Here is a 21287-nt window from a genome sequence, read left to right as displayed (position 1 = left end):
GATGTTGGCCTCTGCTCTTTGAAGAGTATGATCTGGTCCCCCAGGAGTCTATGCTTCTCCAGGCTAAGCAGTCTGCCTCTTTTAATGAACTGGTGTCAAGATCCTGCCGCATCCTGGGTGCCCTCCAGCTTGCAGGCAACCTCTTTGAAGTGAGGCTCACACTGAGCAGGTTTCCCAGGCTGACCCTTGTGGACTGAAGCCCCTCGTTCACATGATAGGTGCTCACAGCGCCAGTCCCTGCCTCCTCGCATGGAAACATGTCTCTCGCAAGGTGGGACGAGTCTATGCAGTCATCTGGGTGTTTGGCAACAGCGTGCCTTCTCAGGCTGGGATTTGGAATCCAGAGTCTTACCCGGGCCGAGCACCAGGGCACCAGGCAGAGATGGGGGCTGCCTCCTCCTCAGCCCACAACCATGAGTGATGCTGGCAGGACTTGAAACCTGTGGGTCTCCTTGGATTTTGGCACAGGATGGGTGCCTTTGAGGAGAGAAGGAGGTGGCACCCACTGTCACCCACTGAGGGAAGGGGCGGCTCCCACAGTCCTGTCCGAACCTCCCCCTTCCCTGTTCTCAAAGGAAGAGGCGGGGTGGGTCTGCAATGCTGTGCCAAGGCCTGCCCTAGTGTTTTATTCAAATCAGTTACAAAGCTCTCTGGAGACCAGACCAAAGTGGGGACAAGTGGCTGTTTAACAAAGGGGGGAGGGGAAGGCAGGCAATAGGCAGAATCATGCTGGATTTGATGAATTTTTATACATTTCTTTGAAAGCTACATATGAAGGTCCTGGGCTGGTCCTCAGAGAAGCCCCAGCACAAACCTGTGTCCATTTCCTCACCAAGCACAGCTGCCCGGAACGCCCAGCATTCAGGACAGCACCAGAGCCTCCTTGGCTGGTCCTGCCCTCCGGAGGGTTCTGTCCCCACCCCCAAGACTCCAGCTCTGAGAATGACCACAAGGACAATGATGGAAAAAGACCCTTTCCCCTCCCACAACCTCACAACACCCTGCCTTTCTTCCCTTCCACCCCACGGCCCCTACACGAACAGTGTGCATCCTCAGGTCTGGGCTTGAATCCTGGATCTTCCACTGATCTTAGCCTCCCTGAGTCCCCCCTTCATCATCCACAGAAAGGAGCTGTGATCTTTACCAGCCAGGAATGTAGTGAAAATGGAATGAAGGAGCCTGTGTGAGTGCCCAGCCCAGTGTAGTTGCTGACAAACGTGCTGAACTCATCAGACATGAGGACAGGGCTCCTGGGGGAGGGGAACAATGGAGACTTGCTAATCCATCACTCAGCACCCGCCCCTCGTGACAGCCGCTCCACCAGACTCACATCCATAAGGACATCAGGAGGCCTTGTCAAGAGCTGAAGACAAACATCACCAGCCCCACATTCGGTCTCATAGCAATTTTTCAGGGAATGAAGAAACGGAGAAGAGACAGACAATCATCTCTCGAGGTCAGATTTGCTGAAGTGTCCCCAGTGGACCCTGCCTTGAGCTGTGGAGGAGAAGTGAAGACCTGCTTCCTGCCCTATGAGTGGGCAGGGCTGGACCAAGAGCCATACCGCAGGCTCATTCCAGATGCGTCACCCACCGCAGGCCTCTGCTGCCTTGAGAATGTGAGCCTGTGACTCCCAGCCAGAGATGGAAATGTTTTGAGTCAGGATACAGAGATGGCTAAGGAAGATGGAAGTCTTGGCCCACCCCTGGTCTGTTCTGCTATTCTGTGAGCCCAATGCATGACTGCGGGATTGAAGAAGCAGGACGGGAGAAAACAGGGCAAAACTTCTAGACAAAATTATTCAGAGAGTGGGGGCTGCTCTTGGGTTTTCCCCATCTCAAAGTCACACTACCATAGCCTAGACCTCTCTTTGGCCAAACCAGATGCATCCCAGCTCCACCCAAGGTCATTCAGGCATGAAGTCATTAGCCTTTCTTTGGATCCCTAACCTGTGCCAAACAGTAAAGCACCCTGACAGATCATTACCACCCATCTTGCTAAGTTCTGGCTGAAGTGCATTGAGCATACAAAGGTCAGGGGAAGAGTCACAGAGAAGAATAGCGTAAACTCTGCCTCAAAGCATGGCTTAAAAATTGGCAAAGCAAGAGTGATTCAAGCAGAAGGAATCACAGGTGCAAAGGCATGGAGGCATGATGGTATCTGAAGCATGTGGGACATATGGAGGCTGTTGTGGGCAATGAGACTGGAGACTGAGCCTACACCATGGAGGGCCTGTACACCAGGATGCAGAGTTTAGACTTTACTGGTGTTTCACAGTGATTCAAAGCTAAGGAAAGTCTTTGGGCAGCAGTAAGATGTGATCTGATCTTTATGCTGGAAAGCTTTCTTAAGAGGTAAATGGGGGTACCCAATAGGAGGGATGAAATGCAGAAAGCCCAGATTCCAAACTAACAATAGTGAGCCCACAGACTGTCCAGGGAGCTGTGGGCAGGGCTCTATTTAATACTCAAGTCCTTGCTAGAATTGTTAAATATCCTTATCACTGGCACCCCTCCCCCGATCCTGCAACTTGCTTTTAGATTAACCCTCTGAAAACCATTTTCTGGAGAATGAATTATGGCCCCAATGAGGATTAACACTCAGACCCTTCTTTGCTGGCAGAGACTCAGAGCTTCAAACCTCACTGCAGCTGCAAGACCGTGCAGGATGCCATAATGAGGCTTGTGATATGCATGGGATGCAGCAAGCCCTCTTGGAGGGTCCCGTTTTCCAAGCCTCGCCTTCAGCTGAAGAGATAAGAACCTACAACTGGGGCCACAGGAAATGACAAAGCAGTAACTGATCAGGGAGCTGCTGCACAGGGCTCATTATGGTGCTTGCCAGCGGGAGAGACACCCTTATCAGGGAGAAAATTGCATCAGGCCTCCTGAATTACTAGCGATTGGAAGCAGATTTCTTGGGACGCACTTTGTTAGATACCTAATGAGCGGGATACAGGCGGGCAGAGCCCAAGGCCGGCGGGGCGGGGGACAAATGTCTTTGTTAAACAGAATTTGTCAGTTTCCGCTTCAGGTTCCCTGGGGAGGGTTCAGGGCCAGCTAATTGAATTAAGAGAATGTGCGCTCCAGCGAGAAGGCTCAGGGCGGGGCGAGAGGCAGGCTGGCCGGAAGGCGGGCGCTTTCAGCACCAAGGACAGCAGCTGCATCCTGGCTCGTCCGTAATTGCCAGGGCAGGCTGGAACTGTTGCATTTTGCATGATCAGGGATCTAGGGGATGGAGTGGGTAGAAGGGAGGCAGAAGATGTTAGGGGAGGAGGAGGAAACAGGTGACCCAAGAAGCCTCGAGCCTGTGATGCTATTGGCCTGGTCTGTCTCAACAGACCCTCCTCTGCTGGCAACAGCCAGAGCTGAGAGGCATGAGGAAGGGGAGTCTTCTCTCCACCATGACACTCACGTGGTATGGGGCAGCTGCAGCAGCACAAGGAGTGGTGGGCTGCGCAGCGAGTCTGAGCCAGTACATGGCTGTGCATTGCTTTGAGCTTTCAAAGTAGGTCTCCAATTACAGCCTTAATAAAGCAGGACATGCTGTAGCCATGGAACCAGAATGAGGGGCCACTTATCAGCCCCAAGCTGCCTCAGCCAGCAGGGCGAGGCCTGCCAAATAGAAAAGCAAACAACTAGGCATGTGGGGTGGGCTAGCAGCCTCCAACCCCACCTGGAAGAAGAAGAGAGCTAGGTAAGCCTGGGCTTAAATAGGGAGGAGTTAGTCCCCAAGGCCCTACCCTCTCCTCATCCTCATTTTAGCATTATCCCCCTCTGCCATCCTCCACCCTGACCGCCCACCATTTTGAGCAGCCTGGCGCCTTCCTGTAGCCCCAGACAAGCTCCTTTCCCATGAGAAGCAAGGACAAGAGGGACAATTGCCTCCCTACAATGTGAGCAGACTAAAGCTGAGCAGTCTGAGTAGGCAGTGTTAAGGAGAAATGAGGCACTGTGTAGGGTATTGGGAACCTCCTGGTGCCACTTACCTCATATGACAAGAGCCACTGCCTCCGAACACTGTTCTTCCCTTTGGGGCTTCTATCATTTGGGAATCTAAAGATTATTCTATAAAAGTCACCCACTCACTTGCCCCAGCTCCCAGACCAAGATGGATCCTGGCAAAGTTGATTAGAGCAGGAGATTAGAATCGTGGTCAGGAGTCCTGCAAGGATGGGTGTGGGAGGTGGAGGCTACTAGCATGAAGCAGCTGTGGGATAAAATACAGGCCGGGCCAGCCATGGAGAGGGCAGAGCAGAGTAGATCCTCTCAGTCTGGCAGGAGCCGCAGGAAGAGCACCTATGGATCAGAAGGGGCAGAAGAGTTGACATCCACAAACACCCTATCTTTCCTTCCCTCCTCCTGAGAACATCCTCCCCCACAGCCTGCCTACCAGAGACTGACAAGGTGAAGTCTCTGGTCTGGACTGAGGGGTCAGTGTCATTTTAATCTTATCTTTGTGATGAAAAATTAATTATAATAAATTTCAGAATCCACATAAAAGTACCTGATGAGTGGATGTGAGGGTGAGCTGGCTGCAACGTCTGTCACCCCAGTGATCACCAGGATTGGTTCAGCTGACCTGGCTGGCTAGGCAGGTGTCCCCTTCCTCCCTCACCGCTCCACATGCATCCCTCCCAAAGCTGTGCTCTCTAGATGGAGGAAGACTGTTCTTCTAACAAGGGTGTATAGTAGCTGCCCTGCCCAGCTAGAACTTCCCAATAAGCTCTCAGGGTTCAGTCATAGAGGAACGTAGGCTAGCCAAGCTTCCAAGACTCCAGACACCTCTAAATGAGGCATCACATGTGACAGTCTGTCTGTTTTTTGGGAAAAAAAAAAATATTTTAAGTAGCTGATAAGTGCCCAGCTCTGATCAGGGGTCCAGTACATGTCAGCTCTGGGTCACTGAGTTTACCAGCTGGTGCTTGGTCCACACAGGGTAGATGTGAGGGAGACAGGCAATGGGGGAAGGGACTCTTTTTGCAGTGTGTCTCTGCTTTCAGAGCTGATGGGGCACCTCTGGAGATCTCTCCCTTGATTTCATTACTTCCACTTCCTCCCCTAACTGGATTAGATGGCAGTCTATGAAATCCAGGGCAGTGAGATTGGCTTTCTGCCTGGAAATGAGGAGAGATGACACTACAGGTCCTGAATCAGCATCTCACCCCAGTCCCAGGGGCCAGCTGGTCAATGGGGAGATCATCTTTGCCCTGATCTTATTCTGTCCTGTATCCATCTACCCACACATCTGAAAGTACAGAGACAACAAAACAACCCCAAAGCACCTGATTCAGACAGTGAATATACAGAATACACAGGTGCTGGGGTGTTCAGTGAGGAGACTCACAATGACTCTCGTCCTCCCTAAACCATAGCCACTGGGAGAGGCAGGTGAGAGAGATAGCCAGGCCTAAATCCCAGGGACAAAACAGGCTCAGGAGTTTTGGTTATGAACTACAGTAAGTGCCCAGATCAGCTGCAAGATCACCCAATGCTTCACTCTTCTCATTCCAAAAATCTTCATATATTGCTTTCTCTTTGGAATTATCTGTTCTTGCACCCATCTGACAGGGTAGGTGGGAGGTGAGGCCCAGACTGGACTGGATTCTTCTGTCCTTGCATGACTATTACTCACTCTACTGACACATGTCTGAAAAGACTTAATGTTAATGAATTTCTGCATGCCAAATTTTTTTTTTTATTTACTTCTTTTATTAGAGAGAGAGCGAGCGAGCAGGGGGATGAGGGAAAGAGGGAAAGGGAGAGAATCAAGCAGACTCCCTACCTAGCCTTGAGCCCAACGCGGGGCTCAATCTCACAACGCTGAGATCATGACCTGAGCCAAAACCAAAAGTCCGACGCTTAACTGACTGAGCCTCCTATTACCCCTAGGAACTTCTGCAGACAAAATTTTATCATGAAAAGGGAATAAAGGAATCATTATGGGAAGGAGCCAAGTGGTAAAATGAAGGGTCCTTATCCTGATTCATCCGGTTCGTATGTGTGGGTTTTTATAGAAAGAGTGTCACTTTAAGGGAGGCCCACCCGTGCGTGTTCTTCCTCTGTTTGTTCAGGGTCAGACATTCAGGCACCTCTAACCCCGAGCATATCCTGTGCTGGTTGGCACTGTGCCCATTGTTCTATTTACTTCTAGCACAGATGGTGGCATGTTTATCCGCTACGTGGCCAAGACAGAATTCCAGCAACTGATGTAGGGGAGAAGCGGGTCATCCTGGAGGTCCCTACAGCCTTTGAATAACATACACGTGTTAGGGCTAACCATGGGTTTCCAAGAGAGTTTTAAACTAATCTCTCCTCTGAGGGAGCATCACACATGTCCCTAAGCCCAGGAAACATAAAGTTTGGGCAGAAAAAAGAAATGGCAAATGAGCTTAGGATTAGAGAACAGTGTGAGAACAGAGAGAGTCAGCTGCTGGAAGATCCCAGAAAAGCTTTTGAGCAAGTGTGGGTGGGGGAAATGGAGATTTCCTGGAGATGCCGGTATCTGAGTGAGGTTGAGCTCTGGATTGGCAGAGGTGAGAGCTGCAGTCATGCTAAGGGGAGAATGGAAGAGAAAAAAGAACCTGGAAGGACAGGAAGGAGGCCCAGCAGAGCAGAGAGAGAGGAGACTGTTTAGTAGGTGCTAGGTGGGAGACTAAGGGCAGATGTGAAATGGAAAAGAAATCTTCCCAGCAAAGGGTGTCAGAGGAGAATGGCGATGTTCAAGGATGATGTTCCTGCACCAAATGTGAGAGTCCTGGATGGCATGGTTGGGTTATTCCTGCGACAAATAGTTACCGAGCACATACAATGAGGCAGACACTGGGGATAAACAGTCTCTGCTGACACGTCACTTACATTCTAGTGTGGGGATGAGAGAGAAGCACACAATAAACAAGCAAAAATCAGTTTTTTCAAGTTTAGCTTTCTGGTAGAGTTAAGTACTATGAACAGTAAAAAGGGATAATGTGATGAGAGCATATATTAGAGGAGAGGTGACTTTAGAGAGGGTGGGCCTCTCTCCTGAAGGCCAGGGCACCTCTGGGAAGAATATATCTGGGCAGAAATCTGAATGATGAGAAGAGGACAGCCATGAAAAGACCCATGAGTCTATCTGGGGAGAGAGCACAGCAGAGGGAAAGGCCCTGAGGCAGGAGAGGTTCGTTAGTAGAAGGAATGCCAAGGTCAGTGTGGTAAGGCCCCAGGGAGCAAGGGGGCAGGTGGAAGACAGGGGCCAGGCATGTTGGGCCTCCTGAGCTATGAAGAAGAGAGGCTTGGGAGTTGGGGGGACATCTAGAAAGGACATTTGTGGTAGAAAGACACAGAAATTTCTTCGCACCTTCTCTTCCCAGAAGCCGGAAGACTTCTTGACTCCAAATAGCAGCCAGGTTCTGCCCATCCTGGACCCCAAGATCTTAGATGAGAAGCTGGGTACCATCCGTGAGTCCTGGTCCAAGTCCACGGTGAGCTCTAGTATGGACTCCAACCCATCTACCTCTCAGGAAACGGAGATAGAGCCTCAGGTGCCCAAGATGTCCCGTGAAATGGTGAGTGTCTCCACCCAGGGCTAGGAGGGCCAGAGCGGCGAAAAAGGTCACAGGGGAAGGGCTTTGATTGTCACCTGATTCACTCCTTTAGTGGCAAGGAGACCTCCCTTCAGGAACCCTCTGTATGTGACTTACCCCCAAGCTAACCTGGTGGAAGGTGTGGATTCTTCATTTTACAGAGTTTCTTCACCCTTTGAATGGAACTCCCACACAATTTCCTTCCAAGGAAACCCTTGGAACACTTGTAAGACAGGGGTCCATTGACTTAGGCAGGGATCAGCCCAAAACTTTCTCAGGAGCATGTCCTCCAGGTAAGGGGATGCCCCTCTAAGTCATTAGTTCTAACTTCTCAAAGAGGAGATTGGGGCTCAAAGAAAAGAGGTCACCATCTTTGGTCACAGGGTCTGCGTCCTGGTCATGAAATTTGCAGTTGATCAGATGCTGGGAAAGGGTTGGTGAAGTTGGCCAAGGTGGTGGCTTACTTTGATGAGGGGTCAGTGCTGAATCCTCGTGCCTTAATGCAGAGAGGTACAGAGCAGGCCACCAAAAGACAGTCCAGTCGAAGTCCTCCCTTGGGCTACCACGGGTCGATTCATGTATGTCTTCCTCCCTTCCTCCGCAGTGGATCCCATGGGGAACGCTGATCAGAAAGATCCTGAGGAAAGGCCCCAGCCAAGGCCACCGTCCCCTGGGAAAGCCCTGGGACTCCCCCTCTCAGGACCTGCCCCTCTCCACCGACAGCCTCCCCATCTTCCCCTGGCACTTCTGCACCTTTCTGGAACATGTCCCATCTGATGATTAGGAAGGGTTGCTTTTCTGCAGGGCGTGCCCAGATGCTCCCACAGGGACTGCCCCTGCCCACCTTGGCACAGGAGCCAGAACAACCATGGGCCACCTTCTGACACTCCCTTCTCTCACCTCTGCCCCTTGGGAAAGTAGCACTCAGGGCTCACCTGCCAGCTTGGCTCTCAACCGGGTTGAAAATAAATATGGAGACCTTGTCTTTAGAGACTTTGGCAGCATGAATAGTGCCTGCGGTCAGTCTCTGTCTTCTCTTCAGGATTCAAATATGAGATGACACTGGCCTGCTCAGGGGAGCCAAGAGCAGGAACTGTTCTTGAGCAAGAGGCCAAGTAACGGGGCACCTGGGTGGCTCAGTGGGTTAAAGCCTCTGCCTTCGGCTCGGGTCATGATCCCAGGGTCCTGGGATCGAGCCCCACATCGGGCTCTCTGCTCCGTGGAGAGCCTGCTTCCTCCTCTCTGTCTGCCTGCCTCTCTGCCTATTTGTGATCTCTCTCTGTCAAATAAATAAAGAAAATGTTAAAAAAAAAAAAAAAAAAAGAGGCCAAGTAACCATTGTGAGTCACGGAGGGGAGAATAAGAAAAAAGTCGCCACAGGGCACTAAGACGAGATTCTGGAAGGTTGTGAGTGTGTACAAGGAAGCTTGGGACTCCCCTATACCCACAGGCTATCAGGGCAGCTGTGAGTTGGGCACATGTGTGCAGGGAAGCATGCCCTTCTGGAAATCTCCCAGCACTCCCTCTACCCTCCCCCTTGCTGGGCACCTGGCAAGATGGTGGTAAATACTGGGCCATGGGGCTGGACAGCAAGGCCATCAGAAAGAACCTTAGAAGGCGTTTAGTCCAATCTCTTAATTTGATGAAGGATGGCAATGAGGAGGTCTTGAGGTGGGGTGACTCTGCCCAAGGCCTCCTGATGTCACTGTCCCATGTTGCCTTGCTCATAACCAGATGAAAATAGGCAGCTGCAGAGGACTGTATGCCCATCCCTGCACTGTTCAGCCAGCCTGACACCACTGGGTCCCTCAGACGCCAGTGCCGTATTCAGTACACTGGGCCTGCCCTTCTCCCTCACCCATCACAGCCTGTGTCAGACCCAGCCTGTCCCCTCCTGGTGCCTGACTCTAGGTTCCACTCCGTTTTCCCTCCCAACCCTGCCTTCAGTCCTCCAACCCATCATTTGTCCCTTCCTTCCTCCCTCCCTCTCTCTCTCTCTCTCTCTGTGTGTGTCTCTCCCCCCCCCCCCCTTGGCTCAGATTTACCATCTGGCTTTTCCCACTTCTGATCCTGTGCCCTAGTTTGGTCCTGGAGACCCAGCCCCCAGCTCCTACCCGCTTGCCAGAGCCTACAAGGAGCGGGGCAGGACCCAGACACCCACATGGCCAGCAATCCCCGTCCCAAGCAAGAGAACGTGGGTGGGTATCAACAATGGGCAGCTCCGTGAAATCACAGGTAGCTGTGTAGCAATGGGTCACTGTTCCATAGCAACCACACAAAATTACATAGCAATCGACAAGCTCACGCAAACAGGAGACAAAGTGACAAGCACTAGAATGCTGCCAGGGAGCAGCAGACTGTAGTTACAGAACAATAGAGGAGTCCAGCCACACACGCTCTCTCCCAGCACTGGACGATAGGACACGCAAACACGGACCATGGGCGTGAGCACACGTATAGTGTGCAAGCCACAGACAGAGTCACAGAACAAGAGAAAAGACTTGAGCAGCCCTGGAACACATCTGGGTGGCAGTGGCTCCAGGCACCATCACAGTGATGGCTGGAGGATGGCTGGAGGTGGCTGGGAGGCTGAAGGGAAGCGGCAGTGGACCCCCGGTGACATGACAGTGGTTGAGTGGCGAGCCAGCGATGACCTGCCTCCCTTCTCTCTCTGCCTGTGTGTTCAGGCTGTCAGCCTCTCAGCAGCTCTGGATTCCTGGAGTGTGTCTGTCTAGGAGCATGGTCCCCAGAGCCCAAGAAACAATTTTGCTTCTGAGTCCCTCCAGAGCCTAGTCTGGCTTAAGAGGAAATGGAACAATTTCTGGAGGAAGGAGCACCTTGGGAAGGGAGAAGGGAGTAGAGGGGACGCGGGGTCTGTGCCCTCTCTGCCTAGAGGCCGCAGAGGCTCCCCACTGCCCCAGGGCCTGCCAGTCTCAGCCCCATAGCCCCAACGAGCCCCAGCAGGCTCCCTTCCCCTAGTGTACCCTTGGGTCCACCTTCACACCCAGCAAACCCATGCCTTTCCGATGCCACTTTTTTTTTTTTTTAAGATTTTATTTATTTATTTGACAGAGATCACAAGCAGGCAGAGAGGCAGACAGAAAGAGAGGAGGAAGCAGGCGCGCCGCTGAGCAGAGAGCCCGATGTGGGGCTCGATCCCAGGACTCTGGGATCATGACCTGAGCCAAAGGCAGAGGCTTTAACCCACGGAGCCACCCAGGCGCCCCTCCGATGCCACTTTGTCCAAAGCTCCTGTCCTTTAGTGGGTTCCCTGAGACCGGGGTCCCACGCTGCACCGGGGTCAGGTGCAGGACTTGGCAGGGCTTGGCAGGGCTGGAAGAAGCCTCCACTTCCCTTCTGAACAGGCCAGGAAGGCATTTTTGGAAGACGTGGGCTTTTGAGTGTGAAAAGTGCAACGTTAAGAGTCCTCTTGATCTTGGTAACTCCTGAACATTAAACAACTTGTAAGCGTTGCCCTTCACCCCCAGACCCCACCCTTTACCCAAGCCCACCTCACGCTGAGCCAGGCAACTTCAAGAGTAGGGAAGATGAGGGGCTGGTTCCATTCACAGAGAACTTATAAGCCACCTGCCCTGGGCCAGGATTCCGCACCACCCCCCAACCCCGCCTCCTCCCTGGCAGCACCCAGCAAGCTTAGCAATTCCTCCAGCCTGCAGAAAACCAGAACCCCACCCCCACCCCGGCCAGGTGCCCAGTGCTGTGTCCAGCTGTGCAGAGGGAAGGGTGGAGGAGGAAGAGACCAAGGCCCTGGGCCCTGGAGGTTCTCAGCCGGCAGGAGCAAGTCACACTCCAGGAAGCAACAGAGCGACACAGAGCAGCACGCAGGAAATATTTGGCAAGGGATAAATAGCAAAAGGGCATGGCCCAGACCATTTATCTTCTTAAGTGTCACGCTCACCCTGTGTTGCTGGGAACACCTAGTGAGCCGTCAGTAGAGAGAGAGGAGCAAGGCAGGCTTCCTGGATGAGGCAGAAGTACTGTTCAAGACTTGTGCGTTCCGTGTTGCTTGTAGTGCAGAAATTCTAGAACGGGATCTTCATCCTCTTTTCTCTGGCTCCCTCCCTCCATTCACCACTCCTTGTTTTTCCTCTCTCTCTCTCTCTCTCCCTCTCTTTCTCTCCCCCCCCCCCCCCCGTCTCTCTCTCTCCCCACCCTCCATGTCTGCCTCTCCCTGCTTCTGCCTTTCTTTGGTTGTCTCAATTTCTTTCTGAGTCTCTGGCTTTCATTCTCTGACTCCCTCCCTCCCTTTTTCCCTCCCATGCTCAGAGGAGATTTGTGGCAGACCAGAGGCCCTCATACCAGCAGATGAATAATTGACAAGGGTTGTTTAAAGATTCAGTGGAGTTTTTCCAACCTCCCCACACTGGAATAACTCATTTCTTTCATTCTCTCTTTGAAAGCCTTTCCCCCCCATCCATCTCTCCCCTTTCTTGCACCCACACGCCCACACGCCCCCCCCCCCCCAGCACAGCTTTCCTCTCTCTCCCTTTCTTATGTCTGCCGGACCCTAGAATGATCCCTTCATCCTCATTCCTTTAACTCCACCTCCCCCTCACACTACCCCATTTAACCTCTCCTAAGGGTGGTGGGCTGAATTTAGCTCCTCTGGACGCTGTTTCCCCAAGAAAGAGGGCCGCATTTCATGGGCAAGGAGGAGAAGGAAGGCCCGAGGCACTGATCCCTCTCAGATCACACAGCAGCAAGGTGGAGTTGGGACCACCAGAGGGCAGGCCTCCCAGCCCAGGGACCACCCCCCCCCACCCTCACCCCCCCAGGCAGGTGGAGAGGGACTGGCGGATCTGTTTCACCTTCCCAGGATGGTTCTGAGCACGTAACACAGGAGAGCTGCTTACCCTGCTCTAACAGCCCCGTAGGGCCAGATGGAACTGAGGAGGGGCCTTCATAAATTCACGGGGGATGGATGGTATTGCAGAGATTCCTGGGAGCATGGTCATGCTTCCCTGCCTGGAGTGGCCCAAAGGTGCCCAGCCACCCCTGTTTGCCCACGACCGAGGAGTCCCCGAGCCATAGGACTTGCAGTGGTAAACCCCAGACAGACTCAGGAGAACCAGGAGGAGGGTCTCCCTGCATGGCATGGGCCCTCCCCTCCCCAGCCCTGATCCCTTGGTGGTTGCCACACCCTCAGCCACCCGGCACACACCCTCACACACACCCTCTTCTCACCTAACCCTGCTCCACACTGTCCCCTGCTCTCACAGAGCTCTCACCACCTCCCTGTAGTGACCTTGAACTCCCTTCCCCTTTTTGGGCCCCAGTTCCCTCCTCTGTCAGCTGAGGAAGTTGGAGCAGATATCCTGGAGTCCCACGGGCTTCTGGATGCCTTGGTCCTGCCCTCAGGCCCCTGCCCAGGATGAGGTCCAAGGCCGGGGAAGTTGAGCAGCTCTGGGCAGGCCTTGCTCCCCAGGCACCACCTGGTGGCAGGTGATGGGTCCTGCCAGTGGATTCCTGCTTGTGACAATGACCACATCGGTGACTTGCAGGAATGGCTATCTGGGGTGATGGGGTCCCAAAGTCCAGGACCCTGGGGTTGGCCCCCAGAAGCCACAGGGACACTGACTCCAACCTGGGAGAGAGATCCCCACCAGGGGGCCCTGATACTTGGGACCACAAGGAGCAGAGAAAACAGGAAAATCAGAGTGAGACAGGGAGAGAGAATGTATAGCCATCTGGAACTTACCTCAAGAGCCTCCAACCAAAAGCACCTGACTCGGTGTCCTGTCTCAGCCTTCCCATACAAACCACCAGACACATTCCAGAAACATGTCACCTTATTCCTCTCAGTACAGCCCCTCACCATCTGTAGTCCCCAGCTCCACTGCCCAGCGCCCGCAGCCCTCCTGTTTGCCAGGTCTGCCTTCTGTCTTCTGTCTCATCACCTCTGCAAGCCCCCCTGTCCTTCCATCTGGCCAGAGGCCCAAGAAGGGACATATGCTCATCACATAAGCACACACTCCCCCACACCAGCCCTCCCCAGCTCATCCCCTGAACTCCTGCAGCCTCCCAGCTCTGAGCCCAGGAGCTGGCACTAGGGGGAGGGGCGATCCTAAACACAGATCTTGGAGTATGTCCCTGTCACAGCTAGCTGCCGGACTCAGCTGAGCCCCTCAACAGCTCCCAACTCTGTCCTTCTCTTATTCCACCAGTTCTTACGCATACGGAGAGAGAGAAAGAGGGCAAGCTCACAAGTGTTTGAGGAGGGGAGGGAGGGGAGAAAGGTAGGAAAGAAGCAATAAGGAGACCCTCATCAGGTGCCCTGTTCTCCAAACCCCCCACGACCCTTCCTCCCCTTCTCTCATGAAGCCCTAGCAGACTTCGGTCTCCACCACTCAAGAGCTGTGTGACCTTGCAAAAGTCATGCCACCTCTCTGGGCCTGTCTCCTCATTGTTAAGTGGAGGGAATGCTCTCCCCTGTGCCCCTCCTAAGGCCACAAGGAGGATTAACAAGAGCAGATGGCCCTGTGCTGGAAACCTAAGGGCTGTCCACACCGTGTGCGAGGCTTAGGACTGGTCACAGAGCTCATGGGCCCTTCGAGATGGAGGGGGAAGCAGGGGTGGGGGGAAGCACGAGCCCTACAGACCTCGGCCCTCTGACCCTTTCTCCCGATGGGCGGTTCCCAGACCCCTGGCCCACTCCTCTCCCTCCTTGCCCCCGCCCTCTGAGTCTCTGGTGGGCCATTCTCCTCCCCCATCCATCACCTGGGACTAAAGAGATTAATAAACAAGACTCATAACTCAGCGGCTGGGATGCAGCAGATATTTACGGCTCCGTTTCAATTTGCAGAGAGATTAAGTGTTTGTCGATTTATTGTCTCTTGGTGTGTGTGAGCGCTGAACAAGGCCCCCCACAGGCCAGCCGCCCTCCCCCACTCCACATACTCACACACTTGAGGGTGTACCACCCCGCCCCCGCCTGGTGTCTGGAGCAGGCAGGGAGCCCGGTGCTGCCCAGCTCTGGAAAGCCACTGGCTCTGGAAAGCCACTGGAATGGACTTGTCTTCCTGATCAACTTGACCAGAGAGGCAAGTGACCTTGGCCCCAGGAGCGGGCTCCCAGGCCCATAGAACAGGGTTATTAGACAAGATGGTGGGGTACCATCCTTAGACGATTCAGAGGGTCCTTCCTGGCCTTCCTCCATACTCATTTCTCCCCATGGGACAAGGGTCCATGGGGCTGGGTAAGTGTGCCCTGGAACTCACGGTCCACAATTCTAGATCACTTTCCAACACCCCAGAATTCCCTGCTCAGATGGTCCTGAACCTGCTCTTGAGAACCATGCAGGCCACCCCAGAGTGGAGTACTTTCAGGGAGAAGCCTGGCTAGGCACAGGGGGTGGGAGGGATGGTGGTGCAGGGGGTGGGAGAGAGGGTGACACATGCTGAGAGCCTCTTCTCTTATACCCCTGTTGCAGGCCCCACAGATATTAGGGATCGGATCTGGAAGGGGAGGCACATGTCCATCTGAAGAGAAAGACTCCCAGCCCAGCTGGGGAGGAGTCTGCAGGGGCCAAGGGACTGAGACTGGGGAGACTGGTGGGAAAGGGGCACCAGCCCCAGGGCTGCCCCAAGTAGGAGAGTGCTTGAGGAGCCAAGAAGCGGAGCACAGTGCCCCCCCAACCCCACAGACCTCGAGCTGCCTCTCTCCTTCCATGTTGACTTTGTAGTCTGGCAGAGGCATTCATTGATTCATTCGCTCAGCCAGCTTTCTGCGCATGGTCCATGTGCCAAACCCTGTTACCTCGCCCTGCAGAGCCCTCTCAGCTGTGCAGGTGATAGAGAGTCGAGTCCCGTCTCCACCACTCAAGAATCGTTTGACCTCGAGTAAATCACACCACCTCTCTGGGCCTGTCTCTACCACTGAGTGGAGGGAATACTGTCCCTGTACCTGAATACTGAGGCTTTGGAGAGGATTAACAAGAGAGTGGATGGCAGTGCTGAGGAAGCCGAGGGTGCCTCTCCCCTTTGCAGAAGACATATTAATAGTCGGGGTGTTCATGGACCCTTCGAGTTGGGGAAAGGGCAGGGAAGGGGGGAGCAGCATAGCTCACCCAGGCCTCCCCCTCCGACCCTTCTCCAGAGGCACATCCCCAAGCTCAGTGACAGTGACAAAAAGGTAACTCCCTACAAAAGTCCCTGTCCTGAGGAAGCCCCAGTTCAGGAGGAAAAACACATCGGGGATCCGTGCAGGAGGGTGACCAGAACTGTGGTGCAGTCTGCTCAAGGGATTGTGGGGGCACAGGGAAGGGCATACCTAACCCTAACCCCTATCCCACCCTGCCCCAGATTTCAGCCATCAGTAGTTGTTGCCATGAAAGCCGTGACAGATCTTGGATTTGTTGGTAGAAAAGAAGTATAGGTTAGTGAACTTGTTCCTGTAAGAGGAATCTGTTGAGTTGAGATTACTTGTGTGTGTGTGTATGTGTGTGTGTCCTCGTCTGCCTCCATACCTCTCTCCCAGGTGGGACAATGTTGGCCTGGAGTCTCACCAAGAGACATTGTGGGGGGTCCTCAAGCTACTCTCTTCCTTCCAGGCTAGTCCTCAAGATAGCACCTCAGTTTCTTTTTCTGTAAAATGGGGAAAATGTATTCCAGCAGTAAGAGATGAGGAAGTCTTAGGGTGTGGAGGTGAGAACTTGAAGGAATAGATGGGACAGAGGGTTGGCCAAATCTGGGTCTGCCCCCAAGCACCTAAAGATTGGGCTGAGAAGGAATGTGGCCAGTGAGGGGCCCACTGGAGCAGAGCCCCACCCCCACCCCCGAGAGGAGCAAGAAAATTAACAGCCAGGTCTGGTTCTGACTCTGCCTCTGACCTGAGTAGTTGGCCCGCCTGTACTCCTCCACTCTCTGGGCCCCAGCCTCCCCTCTCTGCAATGAGGAGCCTGGTCTTGATGATTTCTTCTTTTATCTGGCAAACAAAGCAGATGTAGGTAGGGTGACCTCTGGCTCAGCTCCATAGGGAGTCAGCTGGCACCGTGCTCTATCACTGCCCCTCTCAGCTCCCAATTAAGCACTGGGTAGGTGGGGCAGGGACACAGCTCTCTCAGTAAATAAAGCCCAGATCCTGAGGCCATAAATTGCTGAGGGCTTAAAGCATCTACTGGTGAGGGTGAGAGGGACTACAGAACCGGGTGACAGCTGGGAAGTGGGGCCCATTCCTTCTACAGACTGCCAAGCTTAGCCCCCCTTTTGATAATACCAATTATATCCACCCATCCTTGGTGAGCTCTTACTTTGCTCCCAGAACTTTCATCATCATCTCATTACCTCCTTGCACTAACCTGATGAAGGACAGACAGTAATCATCCCACTATATGGTTAGAGAAAGTGCGGGAAACTCCGTAGCCCTTCCAGGACCCTAGGGCAAGACTGAGGGAGAACATTCATTGGTCCAGCACAGGTCTGGGGTCTGAGGGCCCGTGTTCCTGCTCCCGCAGCTGCCTTGGCCGGGCCTCGTGACTCAGAAGTCAACAGCTTGCTGAGCTCAACTCACCGCGTTCCCAGTCCATCTGTCTGGGTGGGAGGGCTGCCTCAGTTTGCTGGTAAAACACCAAAACAGAGCTCTGGGGCTGCAGGTCTCCTCCCCAGGCCCACCCCAAACCTTTGAGAGTATAGGCAGAGAGGTCCTAAGCACCATATGTCTGAACTCCACATAACTGAAAAGTCATAAATTAAGCCACAGCTAACAAACTATTAATTACGTTCTATTCTTCCTTCCTTATTAACCACCTCCAAGAATTCCCCAATTCCGCATTGGATCCTGGCAACATGGGGGAGAGCAACTCCCAGCCCCTGCCCCTAGACCCCCATATCCTAGGAGACGTCCCCTTTACCTCTAACTGGGCTGTTTCCATCCCATATCCTAAGGGCCCAGTGACCATGTGAGACCTTTCACGCAGCCCTCAGGAAGACAGGCCCTGGGATAGGAGGGAACTCCAGAGTCCCAGGTTGCAGGGCTGTGGTCTGGAAGGGTGCTTGGGCTCTGGCTGGGCGCAGCTCCTTGGCCCTACCAAGTCCTCAGCCCGTGGGGAAGGTGGCAGCTCTGGGATGGCAAGAGCAGGACCCTCTAACACACCCGGCCCAAGACAGGAGCCCTGCTTGTCCAAGGCTAAGGGCAGAACAGCCCCTCCCCCAGAGCAGTGACTCTATTAGGCTCCTGAGCTCTGATTAAATGCTTTTCAGTACAATCCAATTTCCTCCTGACGTGAACTAGAAAAGCCCAGTCTGTGCACGCGCGTGCGCGTGCACACACACACACACACACACACACACCCACACCACATTTGGTGTTAAATATCCAATCAGCTCCAAAGATAATAGAGAAGGGCCAGTTCACTCTCAGTTTAATCAGATAAAATGCCCATTCATCGGCTCCTGCCAGCGGCAGCGGAGGTCCCCTCCTCCAGCCCACCAGGACTGAGTGGAGGGGGCCCGCGGGAGGGGCTGCAGGAGAGGGGCCCGGGCCAGAGTGGAGGGGGAACCGTGGGGAGGAGAACCGGGCTGAGTAGGTGGGCTGTGCCTTTAAATCTTCAAGGAGGGGGGACAGCAGTGCCCACGGGGGACTAATTATCCTTCCGCCTTTAGCCAGCTCTTACTCAAACAGACAAAAGGGGGGCTGGGGCAGCCCCAATGGCGTTAGCCTTTGCAGCAGGTTTTTCACTCTCAGATATGCAAATCCACCTCGGCAGGGTGGACCCTAGGGATGGCTGAATAGTGGTCTGGGGATCCGGGAGGGCCTGCAAGGGCAATGGCCTGGCGGCTGGACCCCCACTCCCAGAGGATGGTTTTGGAAGACTAGAGGCATCTCACTCTCTCTCCTCTGGCTGCGTGGGGAGCTTCACAGTGGGGGAGAGCCTTATGGAGGCCAAGAAGAAGGTCCTTCCCGCTCCTTGGGTGGGAGGCTCCCTCAGCAAGCTGACTCAGCAACCAGGAGCTAACAGCTCAGATGGGGCCGTCCTGCGCTCTTGGCCCCCTCCAGTCTAGGACATAGCCAGCAGGTAACCTATCCAAAGCAAAAATCTAGGTGTTGCCCTTCCCCAAAACCTGTCTGTTGCTCTCTCACCTGCAGCATGAGTCCCTCAGCCTGGTGGCCCCCCTGACCTCTGAAGCCTGTACCCCCACCCAGAATATTCTACCCACGCCTAACCCTGATGGTATCTGCTCACAGTTTCAAACCTTGGCTCCTCTCCTCTGCCTGCCTTATGTCCCCTCCCGCACCCCCACTCTAGGTTCCTGGCACACATGGATGCTCAGTACACGTGTCCAAGAAATGCATAAAGTGCCCCTTCCCAGGTAACCACATAACCCAGGGAGAGGCAGGGTCTGGATCAGAGATGGGAAGTTTGCTTTCCACTCATCTCCCAGCCAGCAAGGAGCTTAGTTTTTCCACCTGGGAAATGGGATGGTGTAGGCTGGCTGCCAAAATCCCGGTGGTACCTGGAGAGGGCTCTCTGAGTGGTGAAGGGCCTTCGGCGTCTTATCATTTGCAGTAAGGTGAAAGATAGTGTAAGGGAGAGAGCAGTTAACAGAGGCCAGATTGGATCTCTCTCAGTCCCTCCAAGACCATCTTCCAGACAACCTCCCTTGGGGAGTCCATTCCCACTCTGTATGGGTCTCTGTCCTATCTCTCCAAGTCCTCTGCCCAGTTGAGAATTTCACTGCCATCTCGGCAAGAGGGTCCTGGGGCCTTGGCCTTAAAACTGGGAGGGGAGCTTCAAAACTCTGGGAGGCAGGTCCTGAGGCAGGAGTAAGGATGGGCTTTAGTGCGGAAGGTCTGGCTAATCAGGATTAGATCCTGAGGCTGAAGCCTGGGCCTGAAGTGGGCAGGGGCACAGGCATCCCAGGAGATTGAGTTGGTGGTGGGGGAACCCCCAGGCAATGGGACAGCCCCCTCCCCTCATGGCTGCCTGTGTTGTGAATGTCTGGGCCCGGGAGGATTCATGACCAGCCAGGTGAGAAGTATTTGTGAGGGACCAACAGCCATGAGGCTCCGTCTCCAAAGGCAAAGGGTACACAGGGGTTTCCAGAAGCACTGCCCAAGAGTCTGAAAGCAAAGGCACGCTGCGAAGCCTGGCAGAAATGGAGTATAGTTTCTAGCAACTCAGGACCGGGGAGAATGTGCTTGCCTAGGCTGGAGGCAGGAGGGACAAACCAGCCAGAAAAGGTCCCCAGCCAGTGAGGATGAGGGGTGAGGAGAGGACATAACAGCCCCTAAGAACAATCTAGATGGGATTGGAGAGACAAAGACAAAGTAGGTGTTCCCCCAGGGAAAGGGACCTACACGTGTTCAAACCCCAGGCACCTTCAAGGAATGCCCAGCCATGCCCTCCTCCCCTCCAGAACACCTCTGGGAGTCTGCTCCGTCTAGCTCATGAGACAGCACATTTGGAGCAGAAGACCCTCTCTTTCCACTGACTGTCCCAATGCTGGCTTTCCAGGGACTAAGGTGACCGCTGAGAAAGAGGGAGCTCCAACTCCCCAGTCCCTCGCTCCACTCAAGATTGTCTCAGGCTCCTTGGATCCCTCCCCAGGGATCCCCTTGGATCCCCAGGTGTCCCCAGAGCCTGGGGCTCCTTCCCCCACAGAGACCTGATTGGTGGCCCCCAGAACCTCTCCTCTTCCCTGCCAGAAACCCAGCTCTGGGGCCTGAGGAGGGGACAAAGAATGAGAAGCAGGGGGCACGCCCACCTCCACAGAAACAATGAAAGGGGTGGGGGTTGAAAATAGATTAGAACACCTGGAGAATACAAGAACCTAAAGAAACAGTCCTCTGTCCTGCATTCCTAATCCCCTCCAGCTGAAGACAGCCAAGAACACACCTATAACCAAACGGAGTTGGGTTTATTGCTTCCCTGTGGCCAAGGGGTGGGGGTGGTAGGAGACAGCCGGCAGGGTGTGCTGGGAAGGACAGAAGGGATTCAGCTCAAGTCACGTGGTTTGGGGAAGGTTCGAGGACACAGGGTTTGGCTCTGGTTGGATGCTCTCAGGAGGGGAGCTAATTCTCATCCAGAAGGCCGGAGAGACAGAACGGGACTAACGGGACTAAAACCGTCCTTGGTGAAGAAGCAGCAGGCACTCAGTTTGGCCAGGGAAGGCTGCTGTCTGGTCATTTCTGTGGTTTGAACAATGTTCATGTTTTATCTGTGTTCAGACAGGACCACAGGGCAGCCTTGTTGTGGTCTTGCTCCCTTCTGGTCAGAAAGTGGCTTTCTGTGAGTTACGCCTGGATGATCTCCATCTGCTGAGCGACTGACTCTTGATCTCAGCTCCAGTCTTGATCTCAGGGTCGTGAGTTCAGGCCCCACATTGGGCTCCATGCTGGGTATAGGACAGACTTAATTTTTAAAAATGAAGAAGAAGAAAGGTGCTTTATCTGATGCTGTGAAGTGATGTCCAGGACAGCTCCTGGCCCCTGGGGCTGCTTTGCTTTCCCTCGGGAGCTGCTGGCAGGGTGAGTGTGGAGAGAGGGAACAGGCGTGTGTTATCCACACACCAGCGTCAGGCACTGTGCTAGACCCTAGACAGACTCTGCCCTCCTAACCTTCACCCCAGCCCTCTCCCCACTGTACAGCTGATAAAACTGAGGCTCAGAGAGGCAAAGCTCTCTCCAGCAACAGCCCTAACAGGGAAAACTGGAAGGTAACTCCATGCTCCCTGGGTCAGAAGTTTTCACACCCTTGGCCTGGAGG

At 53.9% G+C, this 21287-nt stretch overlaps 1 protein-coding gene across 2 annotated transcripts in view; it reads left to right on the top strand.

Annotated features, from left to right (window-relative positions):
- The window catches only part of CCDC33 (coiled-coil domain containing 33), an 84931-nt gene that overhangs the window by 39968 nt on the left and 23676 nt on the right, over positions 1-21287 (top strand). For both annotated transcript variants that reach the window (XM_059180411.1, XM_059180410.1), the window contains exon 11: positions 7352-7546. In XM_059180411.1, coding sequence (XP_059036394.1) covers positions 7352-7546 — 195 coding nt within the window. The remainder of the gene's footprint in view (positions 1-7351; positions 7547-21287) is intronic.

This window comes from Mustela lutreola, chromosome 7 (assembly GCF_030435805.1).
Source record: "Mustela lutreola isolate mMusLut2 chromosome 7, mMusLut2.pri, whole genome shotgun sequence".
Lineage (NCBI taxonomy): Eukaryota > Metazoa > Chordata > Mammalia > Carnivora > Mustelidae > Mustela > Mustela lutreola.
Note: the sequence above shows the minus strand (reverse complement) of the source record. Positions and strands in the feature narration are given on the sequence as shown.